At 42.3% G+C, this 14,784-nt stretch overlaps 1 protein-coding gene across 3 annotated transcripts in view; it reads left to right on the forward strand.

The window, feature by feature from the left end:
• The window catches only part of PIP4K2A (phosphatidylinositol-5-phosphate 4-kinase type 2 alpha), a 199,083-nt gene that overhangs the window by 157,482 nt on the left and 26,817 nt on the right, over nt 1-14,784 (forward strand). For 2 of the 3 annotated variants that reach the window (XM_056800125.1, XM_001367711.4), the window contains exons 5-6: nt 3,254-3,400; nt 6,708-6,746. In XM_056800125.1, coding sequence (XP_056656103.1) covers nt 3,254-3,400; nt 6,708-6,746 — 186 coding nt within the window. The remainder of the gene's footprint in view (nt 1-3,253; nt 3,401-6,707; nt 6,747-14,784) is intronic. The other variant, XM_007504877.3, reaches the window with a different exon arrangement.

Consider the following 14,784-nt stretch of genomic DNA (forward strand, 5'->3'; position numbering starts at 1 on the left):
GATATAATTTGTTTAACTAAAATTGGATAGGATCCCATGTTTAGTACTAGTTTAACTTGCCTTAAGAAAATAAAATGTGAAAATAAAAAATTTGGCCATAAATAAAAATAGGAAGTTGTTCTCACAAAAGGGCACTGCAAACCTATTTACATAAACATTTTCAAGACCTCATTAATTAAATGAAGTGACACATACCTGTATGAATATACAGGATCCGAATTTAAAAGAGTTTGGACATAATTGAAAATTGACAAAAAACACATAGAAAATTTCATAAGGATTTGGAGGGGGAGTTGTGCAAATGGGACCTGACACCCAAAAATATGGCTACAGAAATTGTCTAGACTCCACAACTAAATTTGATTCAGTTAAAGAAATAGTAACTTTGTGTAGCAGAGGAAATAGGAAACCAAAAATAAAACAGTTCCTCCAAAAGCAGCACAAGTTTTGGGGAAGTGGAGATGATAATCATTTCTTTTTGGACATTTTGAAGTTGAGATCATAAACATATACCTTGTATCATACAGTGGGAATGCAGTGGCAAAAATGAAACAATTCTTGCCTTCAAGGAACTTGTATTATTTTGGTAAGACATGTGTGGTTAAAATTGAAAACTGTTAGAGGGAGGAGACTTATAGGTGAGGAAATCAAGAAAGATCTAGTATGGAACGTGGCACATGGCAACAAGGTAACCAGATGGGAACTTCCAGCAGCAAGTGAAAACATGAGACAGGAGTTCCAGAGAAGAGAGTGTCTGGTCTGGGGCCAGGAGACAAATGAAGAATTGGCCAAGGAACCTGAGGACAAGTCAGAGAAGCAATAGAGAACAAAGTCACAGAAGCCAAGGGAGGAGAGAATACCTGGGTGGAAGAGGGTAGCCCGCAGGAGCTGCACTGCAGGATGCGACTCAGAAAATAACATTGGATAAATTAGTTAAGAAATCATTGATAACTTTAGAGAGCAATTCCATTAGTATTATAGGGTAGAAAACCCAACCTTAAGGAGTTAAGAAATGAATTATGTTAAAGAAATAGGAAGAGGAGACGACTCTTTCTAGGAACTTGACAGAGAAATAATATTAGCATTTATTTGAAAGAATATGAGAAGACAGCTTGAGAAGAGGTAGTAAGGTTGAAGGTTTTAGGTCTTTTAAGGATGGGAGGCTAAACTACACATTAGTTAATTATGTCAGGAGAGCCATCCCTAATAATTCCTCTCCTAGGGGACAGTCAGGTGGTTCAGTGGATTGAGAGCCAGGCCCAGAGGTGGTAGGTCCTGGTTGGTGACCCTAGGCAAGTTTCATTTAACCCCATTTACGTAGCTTTACCTCTTTTCTGTCTGGGAACCAATACACAGTATCGATCCTAAGATGGAAGATAAGGGTTTTAAAAAATGATTTCTCTTCTTCCTATGCCCTGTGTTGTGGTCAAACCAATTTAATATTGATATATTATCAATGAGATTTGAGTTTGTTTGTGTTATTGTATGAAAAAAAATAATATACTTATTGTTTCCGTGCAGGTTTTGGAGGTTTTCTCCATTGTCATTATCCATAACTAATTTTCATTGAATGTCCACTCTGTAGGATGTAATACAGAATGTGATTGAATATGAAGTTGAGTAAAAAGAATCTTTATCATCAGGGAGTTTGAGTTCTAAGATGAATAACACATTGTTTAGGACATGTTCATTGGAGTTGCCCCACTCGAAATTCAGTGTTTTGTTCAAACATGAGATAGTTAACTCTAACATTTGCATTTTTAAACTTTTTTTTTCCCATGATGAGAGTCTACTATTTTTGCTGCTTTAATGGGTTCCCATAACATCTCAATGGACAATGCATTCTTTATATCTTTGGTGAAAATGAGAAACTATCCAAGTAAGAGACTCTACTAATAGAAAAAAATAAGCAAAGCCCACATAACACAAAATTCAATTTAATTTACCTTTGTATCATCTATTGCCAAAATCACATTCAAAGTCTTTATAGCATGATAGGACCTACCAGAGCTTGACATCCCTTTAAGATTCACCCCAGACTACAGTGAGACGTCAGAATAAGATTTTAGGGGAAGATTCAATAAATAACAAATTTGTTAAAAATTCAGTTTCATATTATGGCCACTTAAAGGATAAACAGAGACAAAACTTTGATGTTCACAAAAGAGCTAAGAGAGATCAAAGTTAAGCTATTTTAGGGGATGGGTGGGAAGCAGAAAAGAAGAATAAAGACTATAAAGATTTCTTAAGTGGCTAAACACTGACATTTGCTGTTCATAAAAATTTGAAGTAGCTTTATTCTTGAAGTTTTTTCCTCATTTTCAGTTGGGGGGTGGGGCAAAGCAACAGACTCTTTATTCCAGGAAATGTAATCATTTACTTTGCTGCAGAAAAGATCTAATTTCATAGAATAGCAGCTCTTATTTTGTGGCCTTTTAGAATATTATCAAGAAAAGTTTTTAAAGTCATGGGCTTTTGTGAGGGTGACTGCTTGCATAATTATAATCATCTCTTGGCACTTCTCCTGAAGACTGAAGATTCCCTCCACTTGGATTAGAGAAAGGAGAAGGAAGAAATGACAGGATAAGAACTGGTCTCATAGCCTATCCTCTATCTGCCTCAAAGAAATTCTGTCTGTTTTTTTTTTACCCTCCAGCATCAGCCTATTCATTAGAGTTTCCCAATCTGACCCTGAGCAGAGAAGCTACAACCAGAAGTAAGCCTTCTTAAAGTCAAGTGTTATATACTCTTTCCACAAGGTGATCTTCATTAAATCCGCTTTTGTTATTGAGCCAGGTGTCGCCAACTGCCTCTTAGCTCAGTTTTTAAAAAGATAATTTTAGTGGCACAGTAGATAAGACCTTCATCGAGGTTCTGATCTAGTTTAGAGGCAGTACATAGAGAAAACAAGTAAAAGGGAATTACTAAAGAATTATGGAATGGACACCAACCTTTGTCTTTGGGTAGTCATCTTGTCTTCTGTACTAGATTTGTAACTCTACAAAGCAAATTTGGACATTTTCCACTAAAATAAAACTTCTCTGTGGGAGTCAAAGGAAGTTTGGCTTGTAATGTGTATCACAAGTTTAACCTAGGCCTGACTGTGTCACTCACATACAGCTCTTTTCTATCAATAAGCCCTTCCTAAGAAGGCAGCCTTATCTGTGTACACGTATCGGGTGATGGCGTGGCCCCTTGGACCTTCCTGAATATCTGCTACTTGAATCATTTCTCCCCTTTCTCTCCCCTACAGTACATTGTGGAGTGTCACGGAGTCACCCTTCTTCCTCAGTTTTTGGGCATGTACCGGCTTAATGTGGATGGAGTGGAAATCTATGTGATCGTTACAAGAAACGTGTTCAGCCACCGCTTATCTGTCTATAGGAAATACGACTTAAAGGTGAGCCCCAGCTTGTGATGGAAGGAGCGTCGTCATTCAGGTCTCTTCCATTGGCCATTGACTACCCTCTTGACATAGAGTGTGCCAAGCCCTGGCGACAGTTGTCGCTCTGCCCTCAGAGGGGTTGTGGTCTTCATCGCTTCGTTTCCTGTTCTTGAGTCCCAATTGTCTCCATCGGCAATAAGGCACCGCGCATTCGCTAAGCTCTTGTTGCGTAGAAAGTGCTGCGCTAAGCATTGGAGATAGAAAGCCGGGTTCGAGGAGTCCCTGCTCTCAGGAGTTGGTGGCCTCCAGGAGCCGAGTCTGAACAAGCCTGGACAGAATCCTTTGGGGCTCCTCCAGAGGAGAGATGCTCATCGGTGTTTGGGGTGGGGACAGGAGAGGCCCTCCCATCAAAAAACAGGAAGTCTAGCAAGCGAGAGTGGAGCATCCTTTCTACACGTTATCACACATGCATGAACAAGGCCATATTGGCTGGAAAGGGAAGGCGGCAAATATTCACCAAGCTTCTACTGTGTGTCAGGCACTGTACAAAATGCTATACAAATACTGTCGTATTTGATCTTCACAACAACCTTGGGAGGAAGGTGCTGTTGTTATCCTCATTTTACAGTTGAGGAAACTGAGGCAGGCAGCTGTTAAGTGACCTGCTATATTTAAAAAAAATTAAGATACCCAATTCCAGTATCCTTTTTTTTTTGTAGGTAGATTAGCTATGTGTTGTTTATTTCATTCCTTTGAATATTCAGTTCTTGCCAAGTTGTCTTAAATGGGATAGAGTTCTCACAATTTGCTTCCTTTCATCATTTTTCATTGTACATTTGTTAAAACTTGGCCAAGTTGTCTTCCAGGCAAATAATTTGCAGCCACTTGAAAATGACACTTTGCTGAGAATCAAAAATTGGGTATATTTGGGAAAAAAGCAAACACAAAAACATTTGGTTAAATAACTTGGGATATAGAGTGTAATAAAACATTTTTTTTTCTGTGCCTAATATTTTTGGCTTTGTTCAGCTGTTAAAAGCACCCATTTAAAATATTCAACAGAATATTTTATGTAGTCTATATAAGAATATTATAATATAATCATAATAGAAATATTAATTGTTGGAAATTAAGGGTGTAAATGGAGACATTCATGACCCATGTAGAAATCCTTGAAGGGAAAAGAAGTGCTACACCATTGCATCTGGATTCTTGGCAGGTATTACAATGTTTGCATTGGCTGCCATCTTTGTTTCCACCCCTCTTCTCCCTCCCCTTCCCAGCATACACACAGAGCTCCTGGACCATTGCAAGGTCTTTTCAGATGCTATTTTGCCCCAGGAAGCCGAGAACCACCAGCCTGGAGACCGACAGTTGGTCTCTTCCTAGGCCCGCGGCTCCACTCTACTCTCAGGGGAATCCTGAGGGATCTTCGCTTCCTTCTCTGAGGCACAGCACGACACATGTGACTCCATTCTTGTCAGGTGGGCTCCCCTGTTCAGTGGTCGCCAGTGTTTATAGGAACGTCCATGTAGAAGTCGAGAAGACCCGGGCTGAGTCCTGTCTCTGGCTCTTCCGCTCTGGCAGGGACGAGTCACTCAGCTGGGCCTGCTCAGTCCTCCAGGCAATCCCTCGTGCAGGAGCCCATGGCCGCGGTGGAGGCATTTTGCTGTGCCGGCGCTAATCTGCACGAAATCCCCCACATCCGTGAAATCGCCGATCAGATCAAGGAAGCGCAACCTTAAAAGGAGGACCAAGCGGGAGCCCTGGTTTGCTCTCTCATTTTTTTAAATACACAAATGAACAAAAGAGCAAAAAGGAGGCTTTCCTGCCCTCAAGGCGCCTCCTCCTCCGCATTGACGCCGTGCTGTAAGGCCTATGAAGAGCTTCCCAAAGGGAATCGTTTGACTTCTCCACAGCCCAGGAGACGAGGGCGGATGGCCCCCATTTTACGGATGTGGAAGCCAAGTCTAAGAACGTGGGTTTTTCTGCCCCTGCTGCCTGTTCTCTGTCACGACTCCGTGTTCTTTCCTGCAGTCCTGTCAGAGGATGGACGCTCGGCCTTGGCCCATCAGGAAGGGTTGCGGGGTCCCAGCCCCTCTTGACCAGGCCGCCTCATCCCTGGGCTCCGCAGCCCCTCGGGAAGGCAGGCCGGCTGTCGGGAGGAAGGAAGCCTCCTCCGTGCGCCCGTCTTTTCCAGCCTGGAGTTTCTCATTCCCTAAAGCGGCTGAGTAACAACCACGGCGTCCAGGCCGGCTGGAGTGAAGGACGTGAGGAAGGACGATGCGCGGCTACTTCGGGCCCCCCTGAATAAAGGAGAGGAAGCCGCGAGGGGCGGCGGGAGGCCTTCCCAGAAATCCCTCCCTATTTGCCCCGGCATTCGGGGCCGAGCTCCGGGGCAGAGCCTTGGGGTTCAGCCGCTGTGGTCCCGTCCATCTGAGGCCACGCAGGCTTTTCTTGGCAGAGATCCTGGAGAGTTTTGCCATTGTCTTCTTCAGCTCGACTGACATGGGGAGATGGAGGCAAAGAGGGCGGCGTTTGCCTCAGGGACACTCAGCTAGTGAGTCCCTAGACTCGAATTCAGTTCTTTGTGACTCTGGGCCCAGGCCTGGCAGTCCCTCATTCAGAATCCTTCAGAAGCCCCTGCAGAAGAGCCCAGAGGGACCCGCTTTAAATCCCACCCTTGGCGTGGCATCCAGACCGGGTCGCTGCCCCTCCCCAAAGCCCATGGCGGGCAGAAATCCGGGCTTCCCTTGGGACAGCACAAGCCTGGCTGCGCTCCGTGCCAGGCGGGAAACAAAGGCAGAGATAGGAGCCGCCTTCACACCGTGACAGAGAAGCGGCAGCAGCGGCCCGAACGTCGGGGAGACCCCAGTTCAAATCCTCTCGGGTCCCCGTTCGCTGTGTGGCCTCAGGCAGATCAGGACCCCCCGCAGGCCTCCATGTCCTCCACTGCTTCGTTGAGGTGGTTGTTGAGGATCAAACGAGGAACTAGTTGTGATGCACTTAAAGCCCCCGTGCATGCTGGCCTTGTTGTGTGACCCAGACACATGGGGTAAAGGCACGAGGGCCCCGTCGGCCCCCCTCCGGAAAGGGTTCGAGGCCCTGTGGGCAGAGCGCAGAGAAAACGAGAAGCAGCCGTGAATGAGAAGGTAAAAGCTCCCGCCTCCGGCAGCCAGCCAGCCAGGCAGGCAGCGTTCTCCACCGGGGGGAGCCCGTTCCACGCCGAGCTGCCCCCAGCATGGCGCGGGGAACGTTGCCCTCTTTAAAATGCGGACCTTGTTTCCCCTGTCCATGTTTTCATACAGTCTTTCTTTTTCAGGGGTCCACTGTGGCCAGAGAAGCTAGCGACAAGGAAAAGGTACGGCGATGTTCTTTTTTCCTCCAGTTGCTGCGTGCTGGGATGTCTGAGATGGGGTGAAATTGTTCCTTCTAGCCATCTGGCCCGTTTCCGTCAGCTTCCATAGCCTTTTTCCTGCCTTCTTCCTCCCCCTTCTCTGGCTCTCTCTGCCTCCTCGCTCTCGCTCTCTCACACTCCCTCTCTCGCTCTCTCTCTCTCTCTCTCCTCTCTCTTTCTTGCTCTCTCTCTCGCTCTCTCTCTTGCTCTCGCTCTCTCACTCTCACACTCTCTTGTTCTCTCTCTCTCGCTCTCTTGCTCTCTCACGCTCTTTCACTCTCACGCTCTCTTTCTTGCTCTCTCGCTCTCTCTTGCTCTTGCTCTCATGCTCTCACTCTCTCTTGTTCTCTCTCTCTTTCTCTCTCCTTTCTTCATTTCTCCTTTCTCCCTTTCCTTCTTTTTCTTTCTTTTTCTCGTTCTCTCCCTGCCATCATCATGCTTTTCCTTCCCCCCTCTCAGTTGTCGGGCTGACCACCGAGCTTAGGCCGCAGGACATCGCCACATTCCTGGTCTTGCTGTGGAGGTGGTGGCATTTCCCGCTTCCCAGACGAGGCGCGGTGAAAGGCAGCCCCTCCTCCGCAGAAGCCCCACGACAGGGCCGCCCAGCCCAAGGTGCGGGCAAGATGACTAGCAGAATGTCTCCCTTTTCTGGCAGATCCCCGGCTCGGGCTCCTCTTCTCTTGGGCTCTAAAATAAGGAAGTTAAAGCCAAGGTTCCGGGAATACTCCTTCCACCTCTGAGCTCCCAGGAGGCTGCAATAGTGTAGCAAGTGCACTTCTGGTTTGAAACGCTGTGGGCAGACCGATAGCTTTCTTTGGTTGGCTGTTTTTTTCCTGGAACATTTAGTCCTTTTGTTTCACTTTTAGTCTCGATGGAAGATATGTTAACAAATGTCATCAAGCTGGTCCATTTGAATCCATTCTTAAAGTAGCCCCTTTTTTTTCTCCCTGTGTGGATTAGCAGCTCCTCTGTACCGTCTGGCCATCAGGAATCGCCACCGGCATCCTAAGATAGAGTAACTTATCCAGGGTCATACGACCGCTATATATAGTGGAAGCAGAATTTGAATCCAATTATTTCTGACCCCGTAGGCACCCTCTTTAACCTATATCATGCTGCCTTTCATAAAACAAATACTGTTGTCGTTCAGTCATTTCAGGGGTGCCCAATTATTTGTGACTCCCTTTGGAGTTTTCTTGGCAAAGATGCTGAAGGGGTTTGTCATTTCCCTCTTCAGTTCATTTTACAGATGAGGAAACTGAGGCAAACAAGGTTAAGTGACTTGCTCAGGGTCATGCAACTAGGAAGTGTCTGAGGCTGGATTTGGTCTCAGGAAGGTGAGTCTTTTAATGACTTCAGGCCTGGCCCTTTACCCACTGCACTACCCAGTTGCCTCAGAATAAATATATCTATATATAAATATTTACTGATTAAAATTAGAATGTGATTATGCAAGATTTGTCCTCGGTGTCTAATAATAATAACTGACATTCATGTAGCACTTTGCACCAGGCACCTGGCTCAGAGGTTTACAGTTATTATTTGTCTTCACAATAATCCTAGGAGGTAGGTATTATTATTATCATCTCCATTTTACAGATGAGGAAACTGAGGCAAACAGGAATTCAGTTATTTACTCAGGGCCACAGAGCTAGTAAATGTCTAAAGCTGGATTTGAACCCTAGTGTTCCAGACTCCAGACCACTTTCTCCACTGAGCACTGTTAGCTGCCTTCTAACCAGTTTCCTTTTAGGGTAGGTCACATCACTGTCTTTTAATACTCCCTACAAATACTAGGTATGAAGTTGTATTTTCCTTATTCAGGCCCTTTTGGACAATATAAGCTATCCATGATCTTTGAGTCTGACTTCAGCATTCGTTTGCTTTCTGGTAGGGACCCCTCTTAGCTGTTGTGTTCAGTCGGTGCCTTTGCCCCAGAATCTTCCCCTCTACATCCTCCTGGTGGCCCTGGCAGGCCCAAAAGAGACAAAGCTGATTGACCCCAGTCTCCCATTCTCCTCGGAGCAAATATTACTAACCAGCCCCTCCTGACTTAAGGAGATTTCTGTTTAAATCCATGCAAAACCCAGAAGGATAGCGTAGCTCCTTCCCCCATTCCCCTTCCATTTCTGTTTACTCCATGAGGAAATGCCTAGACAGGAAAGCTTTTCAACTTCCCACAAAACGCCGACCTGATTAGGAGCTCCTGAATAAAAATGGGGTCCATCATGACACCTGATTGCCTGCATCATTCGCTCTATTTTTTTTTGCCATTTATCAAGTCCCTCCAGTCCACAGCTGGAACTGCCAACACTTGTCTCTAGTCCATTCATTTTGATTTCTTAGGCTCTGTCAACAAAGGAATGATGTCTTAAATCGCAAGGACTCGTGCTCCCTTGCTTTGAAAGGGGAACAGATGCTGAGGAAAGAGAGAATTAACTTGGTAATTAATACGAAAGCTGAAACCAAATGAATAATGTAAAGGAGTGTAGGAGAGAAAAGAGCAAACATTTGTCTTTCAGCATAGTTTAAAATTTTTATCTAAAGCAAGATGTTCAAAGATAAAATTATGACTTTGTAGGTCAGGAGGTTTTATAGGTCCTAACTTCACGTGTGTGCTTTGGGTGAGAGAAGGGATAATGGAGCTTTGAGGAGGAGGATTAAAAAGTTAGCGTCAGAGTCGAGAGGGCTTGGGTTCAAATTGTGCCTCTATTGACTGTGTGACCCGGGACCAGTCACAATCTCTCACTGCCCCAGACATTCATTGCCGATCAGGGGCCAAAGAGTTCCTAGATGCAGAGTTCCCAGTGAAATCCGAAATACAAACAGAATGGGTTTTCAAATATAACACTATTCACATATGAAACTATGAAGATTTTAGCTCTCTTCTTGGCAGTTTTATTGTGAACTTAGAAAATTCTGTATCTATAGAACTCCTCATACATTACATAAAGTCATTGATGGGAAGGGTTTTCCCTTCCCCATTAGTTCCCTTAACTCCAAAGAGAATAAAAAAATAATTTCTAAGATTTTCCCAAGGAAAAAAAACCCATATTTGTGGAAATTACCTCTAGCACAACCACCTTTATGTCCCCATTTTGTTTCATGTGAGAACATAGGATTCTGAGTTTTACAGGCAGCAGTGGTATTTGCCAAAAGAACCCCCCGACTTGGAAATCACCAAAATTTCACTATTGTCGCCACTGACCTGGCCGTAGGCATTAACGTTTCAAAGTACCCATGTCAGAAGTTAGACGGTTTTGGGCTTGTCTCTCTTTGCCGTCTTGGGCTTGGATACTTCAAAAACTCTTCAGAGCATCATAAGCTTTCCCAGTGTTCTTCCACGGACTGAAGAGAGATGCCCCTTCTGAGCATCATAAGGCTCAGCCTGGTCTCCCAAGCACAGAAGGCTCTTTCTGTCTTTCTGTCCCCGTGGGATCCATTTGAACTGGCTGTGCCAAGATATCCAGGGGCCCGCCTCCATCGTAGTGCCCTCCTCACTCCAAGGTCCAGCATCCTTTTGTGAGAACACACCTCCGATTGTGTGGCTCTGCTACCAGGGAAGGGAAGGTAGACTGAGACACCTTTCTAGGGCTCCCTTCAGCGCTAACTAGTCTCTCATTCTCCGCTAACCTCTTGTGTGGCGGCTATTTGTGGATGTATTTCACCTCCCCAATTAGTCTGCAAGCTCCCAAAAGCAGGTGGCAGGTTTATTCTGCCCTCTTTGTGTCCCCCACAGCTTCTAGTACTGCACCCGGGACCTCCCTGGCACCGACAGCTTTTTTAATGACGTCTTAATCCCAAATTTTTAAAGAAGCTCAGACACCATCTAATCCAGATATAGTGAGTGTGTGTTTTTAAAAACAGATAAGCTGCACATTTTACAGGTAAGAAAACAGAGGCCCAAAGGGTTCGCTAGTATCTTGCCCAATGTAGAAAAGCTGTTGCTTTTGAGTGTTTGGGCCACACATATTATTAAAAATATATTTATTTTAAGATTTAGATGAAAATTATAATACGTAGCACTCTCAAGTTTGCCAAGTGCTTTCCAAATACAATCTCATTTAGCTACTATTATCCCCATTTCACAGATGAGGGAACTGAGGCAAATACAGGTTAGATGCTTACCTAGGTTCACACAAACATCATTTAGCAATACAAACAGCAGCAGCAGCAGCAGCAACAGTAGTAGTAGTAGTAGTAGTAGTAGTAGTAGTAGTAGTAGTAGTAGTAGTAGTAGTAGTAGTAGTAGTAGTAGTAGTAGTAATTAACATTGATATAGTACTTTAATGTTTTCAAAACAGTTTGCATATGTGAACTAAATTGGGCCTCATAAGAACCCTGTGAGGTAGATGCTATTTTTATCTCCATTCTACATATAAGGAAATTGAGGCTGAGAGAGCTTAAGCAATATGTATAGGACTCAAAAGCTAGTAATTGCAGGGCTAGAATCTTACTTTAATTTGATGTTTCCTTTTTAAGATTTAATTGTAGATGCTAGGAAATACATGGATAAAATGTTTTTATTTTATTTTTTAATTTGGAAATTTTAATTTAATTAATTTAAAATATTTTTCTGTGGTTACATGATTCATGTTCTTTCCTTCCCCTCCTCCCACCCCCTCCCATAGTCGACGAGCAATTCCACTGGGTTTTACATGTGTCATTGATCAAGACCTATTTTCATATTATTAATATTTGCACTAGAGTGATCGTTTAGAGCCTACATCCCCAATCCTATCCCCATCAACCCATGTGAACAAGCAGTTGGATAAAACTTTTTTAAAGCAGTCAGAAGAGTGGAATGATTGATCTAAAAGTTTAAATCATTACAAATTTAAAAATACATGAAAAATGTTTTATACCAAAAATATTATTGGCTTAGTGAAAATAATGATTCCCTCTGCCCCCCCCCAAAAAGAAACAGAAGGAAAAGGTAAATCAACTCAAACTTCTTGTTTTCTGAGAAAAACACTAATTTTGATTTGTTTTTAAATATTAAAGCAGTATTTTGGTACTGTGTAGGCAAAACAGCTGATTTGTAAGTGAGTAAGAAAATGAAATTCCATTTTTTTCAAATTGGAAATTTTTTATACACATTAATATAAATATTACTAAATTTGGAGGGCATAAATGAAATGTTTGGAAGGTCACAAACATTCAACTATTTTCCTTTTTTATTAATGGGGTTTAACAAGAGCAATATATGCTTTGGTGTTAAAGCTATATTATTTTATGATGTAGTCATTTATTTGTAATCTTGAAATAAGCATCTCTTCAATAATGTAGGTATGACCAAAACATATAAAAATAGCAGCTTCTAAACTATTCATAATACTAAATTATTAATAGTGATGTAGAGAAGATCTAAATGTTTACTTTTTAAATTACATTTGAAAAGAATTGACAGTGTTTCAGGTACATTTATGAAGCACCTACTTTGTGTTAAGCATTATGCTTAGAGAGACACAAAGATTAATGAGACACTATCTCTACTGTGTTGTTCTCTCCTGCTCAGTATTCTTGACCCTTAAAGCAGCATCATGTTCTCTGTCTCCATAAAAAAGATAGAAAACTCGCCAAAATGTACATGGCTAACTGCTGGGCTTTGTTTATCTGAATCATCCTTTCCCATTTTCACTTTGGGGCTGCTTACAAACAAAATAAAGCTCTACTCAGGAAAGCTTGACTCTGTTTTAATTACCATCCCACTATATACTCCACAGAATTTATTGTCATGAATTTTTCGTGGTGAGCCTCTGTGGCAGCAACTTAATTAGTCCTGGAAATTTTTATCCTTGGTTTTCATTTCTCTCCAGTCATTACAACTGTTTCATAACCCAGTACTTTTAACTTGTTAATGACAAGTTCTGAAACTGTCATTTCCAATATTTGTTGCTCCTGGTGCCAACAAGCCCCATCCCAGCCATTTGCACTTGACACGTCATTAGTGAGATTTGCATTAGCATGATAATAAAAGGGAAGCTGATGAAAATAAAGAAGTGATATTTCAACAATGCAGGGATCACTTTCATGGCAACAAGTATCAGAACTTGCACATACAAATGTCTTGTATTAAAAAAAATTTTAAGGCAAGGGTAGGGTTGTTGGTTTTTTTTTTTTTAAACAGTTGTCAAATCCTGACAGCTGCTTTGACTTGTTTTATTCTTTTAATTCTTTTCTTTTTAATGGAAGGGCATCTTCCATTCATGGCTCCAGCAGTTTAGCCTGCTCTAAATGAGACAGGGAAATGCGTCGCTCCCCGGTGGTCGATCTTTTCACAGTTGTGCTGCCATTCCAATGTGACATCAAATTAGTAATTATAGCTGAGCGGACTTCTTTTTACAAATGACAGTCTTAGCATGCTGCCAGCCAGCTAGCAGCTCAGCAGGGGAGCCAGGCAAGTAAAAAAGAAAACATAACTGGACTTACTTGATTTCTGGGAGATTTGACCTGCCTCTTTAAAAAAGGGGGTTGGGGGGGGCTTGTTCTCAGAGATTTAGACAAACATGCTTTCTCTTCACCCTCTACTATGATTTTTCTCAAAATAATATCCCATTTTATTAAGTAAAATAAGAACCATAATAAAGCCCCAGGGTCAAATTAAGAAAATTCTTTTGAACAGATAACCAACAACCTAGAACCTATTTGAAAGAAACCAGCTGCCCTGAAATTGGCATATATCGACAATAATCATCGTTGACATTTTCCAAATAGGTTTTTAAAAAATGCCTCGTCAATTCTTATACATTGTAAATTGTGCCCACGATTAAAGGACTGTCACAGTCTCTGACACTTTACCTATTACTGTCTGAAGGTTACAGGAGAATTAGTGGCTAATAGCATTACAGCTAACAACACTTTCCTAAACCAGTTTTCAGCATTTCTTTTGTGTTCCTTAAATTGTAACAAATTATAATTAATTACTACCTTTATCTGATTCTTTGGACTGCCACTGAAGCCAAGGTAACAAGGATGGCAGTCTCCAGGGCACAATAGCACAGCAGTGGATCCTTGGGATCTTTCTTTTTCTATCAGTTAAAAAGCGTTTCACATTTCCTTGTCAGTAGATGATTAGTTAAAGGGAAACTGTCAAGTTTCATAGTGCTAAATCCAACCTAAAGCTTTTTTCCCCCTTCTTATTCTCTGACATTACATTCCTGCAAAGATAGAACTCCTTGCCAACTGGCCAATATAAAAAGCACCTATCATTCTGTTCTAAGTTCTCAAAAACCCTTCCCTGAATTCTCTGCCTAACCCAGGCATTCATTCAGCAAAGATTAATTAAGCTTCTATTATGGACGGGGAAATGTACTACAGAGGAAAGCTATAAGGACAAAAATCAAGAAAAATGTCCCTGCCTTCAAGGAGTTTAAATTCTTTTGGAACTGTGAGCCCAGGCCTGTCTTGCTCTCTATGAGCTGGTGACAAATAACTAGTAATATTTGCTGATAGCTCAAGAGAGTTTTAAGATTCAGTTCATGTTTTCAAAGGGCAATCTCTGAAAAGCTGATATTAATTGTGGGAAGGAAAAGGCCCTTCATCAGCAGTCTAGCCTGTGATGTGAATTTCATTGACAAATATAGTTGGCACATAATCAATTCACAAACATTTATTAAATGCTTTCTATGTAGATACAAAGAAATTTTCAGACAGTAAGAGGAAATGTTTCTGTCTTCCATTTTCAGATTTTCAATATTGACTTCCAGAATTTGTACTTATGTAGTACATAAGGAGGTAGGACAAAGAATAAAGTGTGAGGAATGTTGGGTGGATCTCCTAGCTTTTTCTCTATATAATAACACATTTAAATAGCATTTTTCAAACTGCCCTGCATTGCCGTGGGGTACTGTTATTGACTCTAACACTGTGTTGTCATTAAGAACTATCCAGCCAGAGCTTTCCTACTATTGGTCATGAAATGACCACGCCTGGTAGAACGCTGTTTGCTAACTTTCTTTTTGTCCCTAAAACAAATCAAATTAACAATGTAGAGGAATAT

This window comes from Monodelphis domestica, chromosome 5 (genome assembly GCF_027887165.1).
Source record: "Monodelphis domestica isolate mMonDom1 chromosome 5, mMonDom1.pri, whole genome shotgun sequence".
NCBI classification, from domain to species: Eukaryota; Metazoa; Chordata; class Mammalia; order Didelphimorphia; family Didelphidae; genus Monodelphis; species Monodelphis domestica.